The sequence below is a fragment of the Pygoscelis adeliae genome, unplaced genomic scaffold, assembly GCF_000699105.1.
Source record: "Pygoscelis adeliae isolate BGI_AS28 unplaced genomic scaffold, ASM69910v1 Scaffold101, whole genome shotgun sequence".
Taxonomy (NCBI): domain Eukaryota; kingdom Metazoa; phylum Chordata; class Aves; order Sphenisciformes; family Spheniscidae; genus Pygoscelis; species Pygoscelis adeliae.
In genome coordinates this window covers 7,692,166-7,707,849 of record NW_008824238.1, presented here as the reverse complement: position 1 = coordinate 7,707,849, position 15,684 = coordinate 7,692,166, and the positions used below count along the sequence as shown (strand labels likewise).

At 38.6% G+C, this 15,684-nt stretch overlaps 1 protein-coding gene across 1 annotated transcript in view; it reads left to right on the top strand.

The window, feature by feature from the left end:
* The window catches only part of LOC103926239 (chromosome unknown open reading frame, human C8orf34), a 168,114-nt gene extending 162,539 nt beyond the window's left edge, over positions 1 to 5,575 (top strand). The window contains exons 14-15 of the mRNA XM_009335079.1: positions 2,104 to 2,333; positions 5,327 to 5,575. Coding sequence (XP_009333354.1) covers positions 2,104 to 2,333; positions 5,327 to 5,575 — 479 coding nt within the window. The remainder of the gene's footprint in view (positions 1 to 2,103; positions 2,334 to 5,326) is intronic.
* The last annotated feature ends 10,109 nt before the right edge of the window (positions 5,576 to 15,684 follow it).

Here is a 15,684-nt window from a genome sequence, read left to right as displayed (position 1 = left end):
TTTTCTAATGCACTGAATCAGAGTATTTACTGTGGTACAGTGGCCTTAGGAAAGAAGGGTAACTGTCGCCTTTTAGTATAAAGTTACTACAATGTTTTTGTTTCGTTTATATCCCTGTTATTTTGGATTGACGTTTGATAAACTAAACTCTGCCTGACCAAAATAAACTTTACCTAGAGATTTTATGTATTTTAACTTGTCTAAGGTTTTCTACTCCTTATATTTTTGTAATCTTTACTCTTTTTTAGATTAATAAACATTAAAGTATTCGCCCACATCTGCCAATGTGTATGTCCCATTCAGGTCTCACAGAGAACTAGCTGTTCACTCATGGTCACCTGCAGAGAGAGGTCAGAAGGGGGAGTGAGTGAAAGAGTATGTGTGTGGGTAGCAGAAACAGGTGTTGCCCGTGCCGCATAGCTTTGTAGTGAGTTTATCTACTTTGATCTTTAAAACAAATAAAGACTCTGTTTAAAAAGGGAACATATCAATAAGGAATGGAGCATGCATGCAAAAATAAAGCACCTAAAGGGGTTTCATATATGTGATAAAGCATTAGTTACCCATATGGATTACTGAAACAAATTTGCTGTTTAAAATAAGCTAACTGGTGTGTGCTGTGTGCTTGGAACTTTAGAAGATGCTTTTGCACAGACATCAAATGAAGGGATGTGGCAGTAGCATTTGCTGATTTCATTTACCTGTTAATTCTGTCTAGTGTGTTCTCAATTTCCTTTGTGTTCAATTATGTATCTTAGACATAATGATATAATGAGATTGCTTGCAACTATTAAAAAATACAGTATAACAACCCATCTATTCGTTTAAGAAATAAAAATTAATTGTCTGTCATGAATGTGTCTGTGCGTGAACTTTTTTGCTGTCTCACAAACATACGGTGCTAAATACACAAAGTATATGGTCTGTCTTAATCATGAGCAAGTAAAATGGAAGGTAACATTGTGATGAACAAGTACTTGCTATACGTATCATCATAGTGTAGACTTCCTATATGTGTAAAATGTTTAGCATACTGGAACCCCATGGGGATAGTCCCTTGAAGTTCATTTCAGGAAGGGGCTTTATTAATTTGTCATCAGTAAAGAAAATCTGTTACACTGTGTGTATTTGCAATATACTTGAAGACTCAGTTGCATATAGGAGAGCATTTTATCACTCTGCTGTGATATGCAGCACATGCAGCACAAATATAGCACACCATGCTATATTTAGTTAGTTGTGCTCAGTAAAGCACTCTTGTGAAACTACTACCTCCTTTTCATGGGTTTTATTCTTCCTTAGTGGCCTGCATTTCATATTTTACCTTGACACTACTGAAAAATGTAAAGTAGGTTTGCCTTTTTTTCTTCTTCCAGCCGCTTCACTGAATATCTGTTAAGCTCCATTCTTTCTGCTTCATGCCATTACTGGGTGAAATTATGAGCATGTTTAATCCCTGGGAAAAATCTCATTGACTTCAGTGGAACTAAGATTGCCCACAACAGGTTGAGAAAGAAAATAGAATTTGGCAGCATCTTAATTCTAGAAATTCTTGCATGTCTAGGAACTTGAAGACAGTTTTGGCAGGGTAGTGCAGAGAGATGTGTTCAGGAACATGTCTGGTTTTATATTTTGGTTACATGTGAAGAAACACAAGACAAGCTTTATACAGGAAGGCAGAATATCAATCCTGCTTCTGGTCTTCTGAGGGCAAAAAGCTTTTCAGTTACAGATATAGTGGGTACCATCAACACTCATTAGAGTGCTTAATAATTTAGCAAGTGTGAATAGTATGCAAGTGTCTCGAAGTGTGATAGGATGGCTTGACTCTTGAGTGGTCCCAGTTGTAAAAGGTGTGAAGTCTTGGGCTCCTGAGATATGGCTGTTCTTGGGACTGGCCAGAGCAATGGTATTTTTCTGGGACACTTTCTAAGCTGAAGGGTAGAGGATAAAACCATGGAAAATATTACTTTATTTTCACTAAAAAATACTTTATTACACTAAAACATACAGAAAATCCCATGTAATTTTTTTTAGTTCTCATGATTTTGACATGATCTCATGATTTTTTAACACTTGTGGTTGGCGCTGCTCCCTCTAAAGCTTATGGCAAGCAGTCTTGGCTGATGCTAGCACTCAGCCCGGCAGCCACTGCTGGCATTGTAGAGGAGAAGCAGCCACCTGGTACCCTGACTGCAAACACGCTGGCAATGAAGCGTAACAAGTCAGGCGAACTCCAAGGAGCAGCTGAGATGCACTTAATAGGCAACGAGCAGCTGGGGAGGGGGGCTGAGGAGCATAAACAGCAGCTGGGAAGACCATGCAGAAAGCATGTGTGATAAACTTGTTTTCACCTTTGAGCTGCGGGAAGCCTTACTCATTTTCTGTTTGACCTTTTTGGCTTCAGGAAGCAGTTTCCATTTGTTGGTTGCTTATGGAATAAACTCTGCCTCCATGGTGCCTAACTGAATTGAGAGTCAACTGTGGAAGTTCTTCTTGTTGATGCTGCTCTAGTTAGTTTAGTAAGAGTATCAAGGTGGGGGTTTTTTGTTTGTTTTTGACTCTGCACCAGGCATTTCAGAGTCATCACAAAAAGTTCAGTGTAAGCTACATACAAATGTGCTTCTCTCTAGTTGCATGGAACAGAGTAGATTTAGTGCTTTTCAGAAAGATACTTCATGGGTCATTGCTGATGCTGTTCAATTACTGCTTTTTGATGGAAAAAGAACCATGATAAACAGATAAATTTTTCCTAGCCATATGTTTACATCTTAGTTTTTAAAAGCATTTACTAATGCAGTAATATAGGGACATGGTATTCTCAATAGTACTTGTTAATGCAAAAAATACAAACGTAGCTCAGTATATAAAAATGCGTGTAGCTTGTCTAATAAGCAGCTGTCTTTCTTTCAAAGGCCAATTTATAAAAAAATGGTTTTTATTGCCATATGAGTTTCTGCTGCTTCCTTTTAAGACCTTCACACCCTTGATACTTTATCTGGTTAATCTTAAAAGCAACCTTAATGTATCTCTATTCATTTCAATAACAAAATAATATTAGTAGGTTCCCTTCTGTACCGCTTGTATCAAGTAACTTCATCATTTGGCAGATTTGAAAGAGTGACTTCTTGCTACCCCAGTGTCTAGCTCTAGGATTTGTAGGTGTGGCTGAGGGAGAAATGGGGAAGAAATTTTATTTGCAGAAGTTATTAAAATGAAACAATTTCTTTTGAAATATTATCCAGTCGAAGCTTTCTCTGAGCAAATCCTTATCTTGAAATCTTAAGCAATAATTTAAAAACACATAACAACCAGCTGTACTGTGCACATATAGTATTAACAAAAGCTTCTGGCCCTGTGGGAACATGCTTCCTAAAACTATGGCTTTATTTGCAGTTTAAGTCTCTTTCTCCCGAGTCAGTAGTTACAAAAGAGGGAGGGAAAATTGTTTCCTGCTTCCTGGAGTATTGCTTCAGGTATGTCTACATTTCACTTACAGAGATAACTAGCTAAGTGCAGGGGAAATTCTATATTGCAACAACTAAACTCATAGAGATATATGAACTAAATGAAAGCCGGCTCACACGCATGTATGCGACACTATTGTTTCATTGCTCTGGCTATATGTGGACATGCTTTATATTTAATCCAATGAACTATTAATGTAAAATACAGAAAAGCTCCCCTGGGATAGATTACAGCAACCTGGACTTCTCTGCAGCAAGTACACTAACCATGACGTTACCATGCTTTTAGTAGCTTTATATGACTAGTTCCAGGCAGCTTCCCAACAAAAAAAGATGTGCAAAAGTCCGTGTTCAGAGGCCAGTAGCTCTTCCTATGCTTATAGAAGTTTGGTGCCCATTCACTCTTGGCCCTGCTTTCTCCTTTGTATTGATTAGGCAGCAGCTAGTTAGGCAAGGCAAGTACCTAGTTTTGTAGATATTTTTGCCCTTTACAGTTTTAGCTGAAAGTGCAAAAGCTTGGGGTTAATGCAGTAAAGTTTAAATAGACCACTGGTTTGACAGCATTAGCTTACTTAATGGTATATTGCTGAAATATTAGTCAAATTAGTTTTAATTACCTTTAATTACCAAGTTGCTGGTTAAAAGAAAACACATCTTTATAAGTTAGAAGTCTGACACGCCTCACTTCGGTTGCTGTTTTGTTTCCTGACATGTTACATAAAACTACAGCATAGCCAAATAGAATCTAGTTCAATGGCTTTTTTTTTTTTTTTTTCCTTTGGATAGTACAGTCAGATACTCTTTTCTATGGCTTGTCTGCTTAAGAGAACATGCAGCAAATTCAATACGTACTTCTGAAGTCCATAGAAGTTTCCTCTACAAGAGCTTTAAACCTATCAAGGTGCATTGTCAAGTGAAAACACTGTACTGGACCTTAAGTTTAGGTCAATCAGCAAAGCAGCCTAGTGGTGTTTTCACTTACTTACACAAACACAGTACAAATGTATAAATTTCACTTTATCAAGATCTAAAATTTAATCTATGAAGCTCTATACATATCTCTGTTGTTGGAAGATGGCAGTGCTTTAGTGATTAATACTATGTCAGCTGCTATTCCAGAAGAAGTTCTACTGTAGAATTTGACATGCTTTCCAAATAGTGTTATCTTTATTGTATGAATAGTATCTGTATTATATTTGAGCTTCACATTATTTTTCTATAATTAATTATCAGCCATTCCTGGAGAACGCTTCTGGTTCTGAAATAATTAAGTAGAATCACTGAACCAATGTCTTCTGTAGATTCATGGACCTTCTTTTGAGAGCTTAGTGACAGAATATTGTTCTGAATTATGAGAGAGAGAAGAAACCTTTTTGCCTACCAAAACCAGCTACAGCACAGCTCTAAAGAGACACCACAGGGAAATGAACATAAATAGTTCCCCTTGTGACTTACTTGAATGCTGAGCTGCTGATTCTCACCAGGGACCTCCTCTCCCAGAAATGTACGCATGTGTTTGCCTACAGAGGGAGTGTAATAGGAAATGGGGCTGGGAAGGGCCTCCAGATATCATTTAGTTGCTAACCCTGAGGCAGCATGACTGCAGCTAAACCATTTCTGACAGATGTTTGTCTAATCTGCTCTGAGAATGTCTGGAGAATCCCTCTCCTTATCTTTAGAAAGTCAGGTACCCAAGTGCTTGACAGTGGTTTCTCAGAACAAGACCTTTTCCCCTTGTATGCATTCTCCACAACTTAATTGTTTGCATCCTGTTTCAGCTCAGATAGCATTGAATTCAGATGCCACCCAAAGCAACGGATTGAAATACTGGTCCTGTAAAAACTTTTGAATTTTTGCAGTGGTGTAAACGTGGCCAGGATTTCACCCCAGAGTTACAGACAGTTACTGGAAGAAGCACTGTTACAGGCCATGGGATGTGTCAGCCACTGACAGCAAGGACTTGTGCTCTACAGGGTGCACGTGTTGTTGCTCTGAGAAGCCCTGCTTTTGCACTGGAAATCACATGTGATGAAACAGCAAACGGTCATTCGAGCCTCCATGCTTCAGTCATTGTAGCTGTCTCCAAACAGCGCATGAGGAATTCATGAGTGCATTTCAAAAACTTGCCAAAATGCTCCCTGGGGCCTGATAAGTACCGTAATTCAAAATCTCTCCATAAGTGCCTCCAGAAATCATTCTCTTGCTATTGATGTGTGTAATCCAACACCTACACGCTCACAACTCCAGGTTTAATAAAGTGTGGGGCCCTTTAGCTGAGATTCCAAAGCAACTTATACTTCCTATCCCCCCAGGTGATGCTACATTTCGGTGTCCAGAACACATTATCTGTTATTGACTTTTCATCTGGACACAGATCGTACAGAATTTAAAATATTTTCCTATGAGGATGTGTTGAAAACATCTGATGGGCTTGCCTGGGGTACTGTGATGCATAGGCCTTCTGGGAAAGACTGAGCATCAACCTCATCCATAATTCTGTGTCTGCTCTATGCAAAGCCAGTAAGCTATTTAAAAGACAGAACTAAAGCTCTTCAGGTAAAAATGTAGGCAAAACTCCAGAGAGAGATGTACGCTCACTATTTCCCTTTAAAAGCAATTAATTCACAGTGTGACAAATTAACCGTTATCTTCTGTCACTTGTTCTGTATGCTAAATGTTTGTAGAGAATAATACCATATTCAAATGCTGGAACACTGGTTTTTCAGCTTTCAGACATGTCAGAAGAAGGTTAACTCATTTAAGAAGAGTAAATGTTGTACTCTGTAGATTTTAAAAGTATAAGAGAATGAATTCAGGAATGTGGAAATTTTTATTCTTGTATCCAGATGAAGTATCTGTGGTCAGAATGTTTTATTTGGGGCATGATCTAACTCGACGTAAAAAATATACAGTGTCTCCTTCTCTACTCCGTTCCACTGGAACCACATTCAAGTAGGTAAGATACACTTCAACAACCCTTCATAATACTTTTAATATTAATTCTGTCTTCACTAGTCATTCAGAAACCTGAAAACCTTGACAAGTGTTGTGCAAAGTGGTCCTTATCTCTTCAGAGAGATACAATGAGAATTTTAGACTAAGAAATAAGGCTAATACTAAGCAATAAGCTCTACAGAGAATGTGGGATATTGACATGGATTTTTGCTTGACTTCAACCTCTGATGGTCATGTGGTATCATGCTTTTGGCTAAACTGCTTACCTGACCCATGATACTTTTCAGCTCTATGCTTAGTCTACTTATAAAATGCTATACATTGGTCTATTATAATAGAGACACTGAGATAAAGTTTTATGCTGTACTTACTGATACAGAGGAAATATTGTGTATACGGTATTCACTTCCGTGACACAGTTCTTGCTACATCCATTAGAATGGTCTTCCGTTATTTACAGCATTAATAAATTCTGTGTTGAAAAAGCCAACTCCTTTCTGAACTGTGAAAAGCATCATATCCAAATTGCCCTGTTGTCTTTTTAACCTGGGGTATTCTCTTCTTTGGTGGGCAAAGTTGTCCTAGCAGAGAGCAGCCTCCCAGCAGCTGCATCTTCTTGGCACACTGAAGGATCATTTGCATCCTTGCTGCTGTTTCCAGCAGATTCTGCACTCTACAGTGAAGTTCCAGCTCCTGCAGTCCTTATGTTTTATGAGCTTGGAAGTCATCCAGTTTTATTCTTGGACATTTATTAAATATCATCTGAAAGTTTTAATCATTCTTTCTAAACTATTTCTTTTGGGGATAGGAGAACTTTAACATAGATTAATTACAGGGCTATAATTTTTCCATTAGGAATATCTGTTCTCCTCCTTCCCACTGCCTCCATACTAAATACTGTTTGAAGTACTTAATTGAGGTGGCTAATCTAATCCAAATATAGCATTTTTGAGTGTTTCTGGGAAGCAATGCTAGTTTTTCCTCCTAGTAATTGTAATTTACCGCTCCTGTGGGATTTTGGGGAGAGTTAGGGTGATAACTGAGAGAGACTTGAAACTTAAGTTGGCTCAATTTACAAAAGGTGCTTAGGGGCAAGGGACATCTTTAGGTCGTCCCTCTGCCCACCCCCAACCCGCTAACTCTTTTAATATATTGCTTACTGAAGTGGAACGCAGCTGTTTGTTTCTTTCCGCACAAGGAACAAGCCTGCATGGATTTATGTATCATTGGTACCTTGGCAAGGGAGGAAATACTCCCCCTCCACCCCCCAGGGTATTTCTTTCCAAGAGGAAGCTGAGATGCTTCTTTCCAATTTTACTTTTTGGTATGAATGCAGCTGTGACAGATCGCTTATAAGAATGTTTAAGATATTTCATTTGTTTTAAGATTTGAACTATCATACCACTAATGCAGTGCAAATAAAAGTAATAGGTTATTATTTTCCCTATTTGTTCATCCTGAAGGATTTTTGGGAAAATGCAGATCAAACCCACCGGATGTCAAAATAATTCTCTGCACCAGACAGTACTGATATGGCACTGTGAGTTCAGGTTGTTGCTCAAGCTCGATGGATTGCCACACCTTCTACCCTTGAGAGCGCCACAGGCAGGTGACTGATCTTGTCATAAGTCAGTGATTGCCTAGACAAAATTAACATAGTAGAGTCCTAATATTTCTCCTTCCATACCTTTCCTGTCCTGGAGACACTAATTGCTGATTTTAATATGTTCATTGCCAAAACATGGAGTCACTTCTCTTTCGAACATCAAGGGCATGCCAGGCAAGGCCACTATATAAGTTCTGAAGTGTGGATACTGGAACGGAGCCATGTGAATAATGTGTGTGTAATGGCAGGGTCTGAACCATTTTTATTTTTTAATAAATGTTGGTGAAGCAGAACAGAGCTTTGCTTTTCTGTCAGAGAAAACTGATTTCCATGAAAACATTTGGGGATTTCAAGAATACAATTGTGGGGGTTTTATGAACAAACTACTATTTAAATACAAATGATGTGACCTTTTCAAATTTCTTTTTTGACATAATATGATAAAGTCATGAATTTGTTGAATTTTATTTATGGTAGTGTGTTTCTTCAATTTTACCAAAAACATTTCAAGGAAATGCAGGTGGGTTTAGGAAAATTTTCCCTGCTTGATAGGATTCACCTTATGCTCGTAAGTTTTATCTCGACATGTCTGTCTGTCCGTCTATCTACCTATGTCTTTTTCTTAGGATTGAAGGAATGAGCCACATGAGAAACGAACTTGGTCTTTTAGCATGTTGGGCTCCATAGCATCTTTGAATTTTAATACTTTGTTGATGTTGTATTGTTTGTAAAAGCTGAGTTTTTCTATATGAAACACATTCATAAGATCTGCTAATAAAAAATCCCTCATTTCTCCATTTAGGGTGCCAACAATTGGCCTACATTTTAATTTCATACCCTATGATGTCATATGAATACTGTAGTGTTTTGTTTTATGGTCTTCATGCTTTTTCACTATTGGAGAAGTTTGATCATAGTTCACTTAACTGTCAAATTTAGTTTTTCTGTAGCAAGCTAACATTTAACACTCTCACAGGCTGGTGTGAATTTTTACAGACTGTTCTCCATTCTTCAATGAAAAATGAGTAGTCTTGGCTTATATTTTAGTTTGTATTAGTTCATATTTCTCAGTAAGAAATCACATGCTACCAGATATGAGGAATTTTCTGGACTTCTCTTGTTTGTATCATTTGTTTGTTTTTTTAATTAGTTGGGTGAATGGCATGGCATTTAGCCACACAGAATATGTAGCTGAGCGTGAGCTAACATTATGACAAACTGTAAGTGTTTAATAGTTTTTCACAGGTCCAGAGCGCCTTTAGGTAGAGGCAACTGTGGGCATTTGCCAAGTGTACAAGACTGAAGGGCAGTGAAATTTGTCCTGAGCTCTACAAGGTTGTGTGTGTCCTTCCAGTGCTCCAAGCTCTTCAAGTTCCTCTGCTTTAAAGCTTCTGTAATGGCATTTAAGCTGCAGCTTTTTTGTCCTCTTCCTGGACTGTCTTCAGTATGTGGCTTGCCACATGGAGCTCTTCCTTTTGTATGTGGGCTGGGCTGCTCTGTTGCCATTGTAGCTCTCCTTGGTGGAGTATGGGAACAGCCTCGGCTGTGTCTTCACAGGTAGAGAAAGGTTTGTGTGCATTGGGAAGTGAAAGGAGTTTGTACATGGGTGTTTCTGTACTGCTGCATGGGCTCTGTGTGTGTATATGGATATTTCTGTACATCTCTCTATTGCTGTCTTTTTGAACAAGTGGAACTGGGTGGGCGTCTCTGTGTACCATGACGGGAGGTGTCTGCGTTGCTCACAATGAACCTCCAGACTTTCTCAAGTGCTCGGTCATATGTTTCTGAGGGGCTCATGCCACTACTGCTAGGCTACTTCATCACCGTGAACAGAAGCCTGCCGAGTAAGCAGATTGCTAGATCAGTTTGGGAAACAGATCCTTGTTGACATCCTTTGATGCACCCCAAATCCTCTGTCTTGTCATAGTTCCCTTGCCCTGTTGGCAGCACTTTGAGTCTTCTATGGTCATCTGACACTGGTGTCCCCAGAGGGTGCCCTGCTACTGTCCCAAGATTAATGGTCCCGTCTCAGGTTTGGGAACAGACTTAAATCCACAAGTGAAGGGTGTTGTTTTTATCTTTAAAATGATGAAATTTAATGTTGCTGCCAAGCAACTTTCTGGCTCTGGACAGGACTGTGAGAGGGCATTTAAAAATGCTTTCTGAAAACCATCTATTTGATGCTGATGTGCTAAAACACCGCAGAAAGTGCTTCCCCCCGTCCCACAACTTGACTTACAGACAATATTTACTGTAATTCAGCTTTGACCTGCAGATCTTTCAAATCTGCCCTTTGCTTTGTGCATTCTGTACAAAGAGGTAACAATTTTCTCTTTTGTGAGGGAGGGAACAGTTATTCACATGATGAGAGAACCTGTAACTTTACAGAATGAGGAAATCATTTTATCTATGGCAGTGGAAAGGAATATTTATGTCACAGACAGGAGGAACACTCGCCAATATATTATTATACAGGATTCTAAATTTATTACACATTTTCAATTTTTGCATTCTAAAAACTCCTTTTTGATAAGATTTAAGGTTCCTATGGTGAAATATTTGGAAATTGAGACCTTTCTTATTGCTTGTATTGCCTTGAAGTTGAAATTGTTGATTTAATAAAATATTCCCTTTCTTTACACACCGTTATGAAGTTTTCTGCTCTATAGAGTAACTTTCAGTGACTGACATACTGGCATCTTTCAGAGGAATGAGATTTAGTTATAGCTAACATGCAGAAGTGTGGAAACAGGTAGAATAAGTAGGTAGATGCATTGTTTAATCTACCACTGTACAATTTAATATATTTTTTGTGTGAGAGTTGGGAAATTAGTTTTTGAGCTGTAGCCCAGTGCAAAACCAAAATAAGTAGCGGCCTTTGGCCCTTTTGGAAAGTGATTGTGTATTTCCAGTGATGACAGCCAGCACCATTCTTTGATTTATAGCAGCGCAGCTTTCATTTAATATTGACCATATGGCAATTTTCACCACCTACATTGTTCAGGACCTATGTCAGTAGCACACAAAGCAGTGAACCTTATTCCCAGGCAATTCGACTAAGACAGAGGATGCTGCATTGTGGCATATTGATTGGTAGCACAGAGCGGTGATAATTAGATATCTCTAAATCCTTTGTAAGCAGGCTGTGGGCTTTTGAACCTTATTGCATTATTTTGACACTATTGAATTATCAAATGTGCCAGCTTGTTTTCAAACTGTGTGTTTGAAATACTTGATGACAAAAAGGTGTCATGGAACAAGTTTACATAATAGAACCCACAGTCTTATTTTAATTTATATTAATAGATAGTTTTAATTTATGCAAGAAATGGGGGGGAATGTTATTATTGGGAATCCTTGACGCTATAGCTCACATCTTCAGATGAGAACATCCCAGATCTTTTACAATGAAAATTTTCCTCCTAGAAATTTCTCTTTATTTTTACAGTTCTAATTGCTGCACCGCATATTGGAAGAAAACTGAAGGTAGGAACACTTAACCTAGAATTTGGAGAGGAAACATTTTTTTAAATTATTTGTCGAAATGCCCATTATTGGAATTCATTGAGGTCAGTGACTGCTGACATGCAGGACTGTAGGAGGACATTGTGGTACAAGTGAAGGGAGCTTAGTTTGGTACCTCACTCTACTCACATTATTTATACACTGATTCTGTGTGGCTAGCTGAAAAGGGAAGTTCTTTGTTCCACCTAGTGACAGTGCCACCAGACATGCCAGACATCTTTACGTAGGGACGTACTGCTCAGCGTATTTGTCCCCATTTGGCAACATTTTTTGCCGAAAGTGTGTGTAGAGCTCTGCCCTTCAGTTGACTGACTCAGGATGATTTATTGAATACCTAAAGCTTTGTGAGCTAGTCATGGCAGTTTCACTGAGGCTGGATAGCATCTGGCTTTGCAGTTTGACTACCTAATGACTGGTATGTGCATCCTCACGTCATCAGGACCTGCTCTGTTGATACTGGGTCTACACCAGCTACTGCTGTGAAACTACCCCTTCCCTTGTGCCAGGGCTAATGTATCGCTGGCTGTGTGATGACCTGAAAATGAACCACTGGCTTTTGTCAATCGCCTTCAGCCAGATAGGTTCCTGGGTCTACTGCTATTTGCATTTCAACTAGCTACAGGTTTCTGTAAACGTCAGTCCCATCTTGGATCCAAGATACAGATTTCATGATTGCACTATAGGCATAGGGAGGTGGAGTGGGAGGGAGAAATGCTGATCCAGTATAAACAGACAGTGCATGTAAATAAAGAGTAAAACCACATGTGGACAAAATGGTCAGTATGCATTCTCTAAGATTACAACATCTCATCTGGTCCCAGCTCCTTTTGCAATCAATTATGAACTATTGACTTTACTAGGAGTTCTGTCAGGTGCTTTCTGATCCCACAATTGCTTCTATAATGGAAAATAGAATTAAGTGATAAGAGAGAGAGAGAGAGCTCAAAACACATTTAGTGTATCTGTGGTGAGAATTAATTGCTGTGATGATAGAGTTGGAGAAAAAGTAAGTTCTAGGAAGGACAAGAGTGACAATTTTTGTAGTCAAGAAGAAGGAAAATGAACTAACCTGATGGAAGAAAATTATTATGTCCAACTCCTTCTGCCTCAAGAATGCTAATAAAGATTGGCTTGGCTGGACACCACTTAGGTCTCGGTGAGACTCAGTCTAGCCTTTTCAGACATTCAGTTGTTTGCAGGTCCTGCACACCAAGCTACCTATTAATGTATGCACAAGGGGCTGGCATTTGGGTTTGAGTAAGTATCCTTTATGACAGGTCTTATCAGGACTTACTGAATGACCCTACAGGATGTTACAGAGGGAATACACTTGTATACTTACTTGCTTAACAGTAAGTCACATGAGGAGCACCTCCGTGGACTCCTGCTCCTTATCTCTCCAGAACATTTATGTGTCTAACTTCCATGAATTAAACTGTTTGGTGGTGTTTCTTCTTCTTCTTCTTCTTCTTTTTAACACAGTGAAGTACTTTCTTTAGACACACCCTATTGTTTGTGTATTCATTTCAGCCACATCAAATCACAATGACTTGCTCTAATACTATCTGTAATTGTAAAAATTTAGTGAATTTATAAGGATGGAGCACTTTCATTAAGAGTAACTCAGTCCTGTCATGGACTTGTCAGTATCCTTAGACTCCTAAATATATGACTTGTAAATGTGTAGTGTTTAAAGTGTTACTCGCATTTTGTTTCATATTAATGTATGTGATACAGATTTTTAAGGAGTTCTGCCCACATTTGGGGAGGTTGGATTTGAGGCACATTTCTTGTGTCTTTACATAAAAAGAAAAGAGCCATATTTGATAGAAGTCAGTGTAGCTACAACAGTTTTGTCACTGGCAAGCCCTTAATTTGTATAGGTTTCCCAATCTGGTTTGTCATGAAGGTAAAAAATGCTGCTGCTGCTGCTGCTAATGATGATAATACTAAATATAATGTTACCTTAGCAGAATTCTGATGGGAATTCATTGTCCTTGCCTGACACGTACTTTTTGAGACAAGCAATAATTTATTTTTGGAAAAAGAATCTTAAGTTCTACACAAGTATGACAAATATGCCTATATAATGTAACATATACTGACTTCCTCTATGTTGAACACCAGTGTTTACTGGCTGCAGAAACAGACAATACTGTGATGAAAATGAACAAATAAAGGAACTTGTTTTTTATTGCTAGTTTTTTGCAATCATCTATCCTTTACAATGAGGTAGGGCCACTTTTTACTGCCTCTGATGAAAGTAGAGTATAAAGGAAACTTGACTGATTAGAGAAATACAGTTCTTAGACTGAAGTGATGAGAAACTTCAGGCTGTAGACCAATAGCACTAGAACTTTAAGAGCTTTGATATTGATTTTCCAGCAGTGGGATTTCTCACCTTTTGCTTTCAGATTTCGTTAGTGGTCTGGGACTAATTAAAAAGAGAGAGACTTCTCCTAGATGCCAAGAGAGTTGATCACAATACCACCCAACAGAAGGGAGAAGAAACTACTGATACCATTATTGCACGTTTGTTTATTGTGTATAATCCCTTAAATTTAATAATGGTGCTGTGGCAATTAAAACGATACCAACAGCATGCTGGCGTGTCTTTTTACCAGATTAAGAAGTCTGGATCTCCTTTACTTAAAAAAGGCTTTAAGTGGAACATCTGAAGTCAGATATAACATATATATAACATATAAATGTTATAATGAACATCTAAAACTTCCCAAAATTTTTTGACTCTTTATGCAGAAAGGAAGAGAGAAGTTACTTTACCTAGTTGCCAATTAGCTGAATAACTTAGCTCACTTAGCTGTAAAACCACTCAGTGCATTGAAAGTCTCTGGAAAATCTCCAGGCCTTTTTTTTTTTAAAACTAATGCCATCTATTTTTAATAAATTTTGGCATGGCACTATCTTCTTTACAATTAACAAGCAGGAAAAGCAGCTGTTTCTGTTTGTGCTTCCCTGATGTGACGGAGTCCCTGATCCCCTTCAGCCACCAGTCTGCTATTACCAGAGAAGGTTGTAAATAAGAACTTTTCTGAGCAACTTCATAGAGGGATGGCTTGTGTTAGATGAAATGGGCTTGTCCATACTTTAACAGTTGTGATGGTAGAATAGGAAATAACTGTTGCCAAAATTAATTCCTAATATACTGACTGTCTATGGTGGAAAGGATGCGAAAAATACACCATAAGGCAAAGTCATTTGCTTGAGTCATTCCTTTTCTCCTTAAAGCATGCATTATGATGCATGCCTTGCATTGCATCCATTGCCATGCCTTTAGGTGTGGATCTTCTTCCATTCCTGTGGTCTGTAATTCTAGATGCAAGCTTTTAATTTTTTTCATCTACTATTCCTCATTAGGTTGCCAAATGCCAATTAATGTCCCTGTCCAAAGAAGTACTTTCCTTGCTCATGCCTACAGTCAAGTTGAAGTCAAAGAGAATTCAGAAGTTGGCTTGATAAACGGGATCTGCCCTACTGTTAACAGATACACCGAGAACACATTTTTCTGGTATGGTAAAGCACTAAGTGCACTGTGTCCCTTGTGGGTAATATTTTGAAGTAGTCCTTCAGGAGTAATAAACTCATTTCCCAGAATGATTCTTAAAAATAGTCAGATACATTGCACGTCTAAGAGGTGTCTAGCTTCACATAAAATCCTCAGATTGACCTTTTGCTCATTCTCCACTCGTATTGACATTCCCGCCTTTCAAATGTGCTGCTTCACAACTCTGCCAGACGAATGTGCTGAGCACTTCTGGTTTACAGAACTTCCACTGGTGCCCGTGGGAACTCCGAGGACCTTATGTCTAAGTGGCACTGTTGGCTGTGTGCTTGGGAAGAACAGACCTGAAAATTAAGGAAAACATTACAGTCTGGTTAATCTGTTCCTGGAACTGACTGCAGTTAGTGTAGCTTCCCTGCATATGGAACTGGGACCCCTGTCACATAAATAAAATGTGGGCTGGACACAGTTTCAGCCACAAGCTTTCTGTAGGATTCTTCTGCTATTACGATAATCAAATGTGACTTTTCTTGACAGTCATTTTAGTTTGAGATTAAAAAGGTCTTACAGTAGTACTGGTTGAAGTATTCCTGCCCCTCATGACCTCA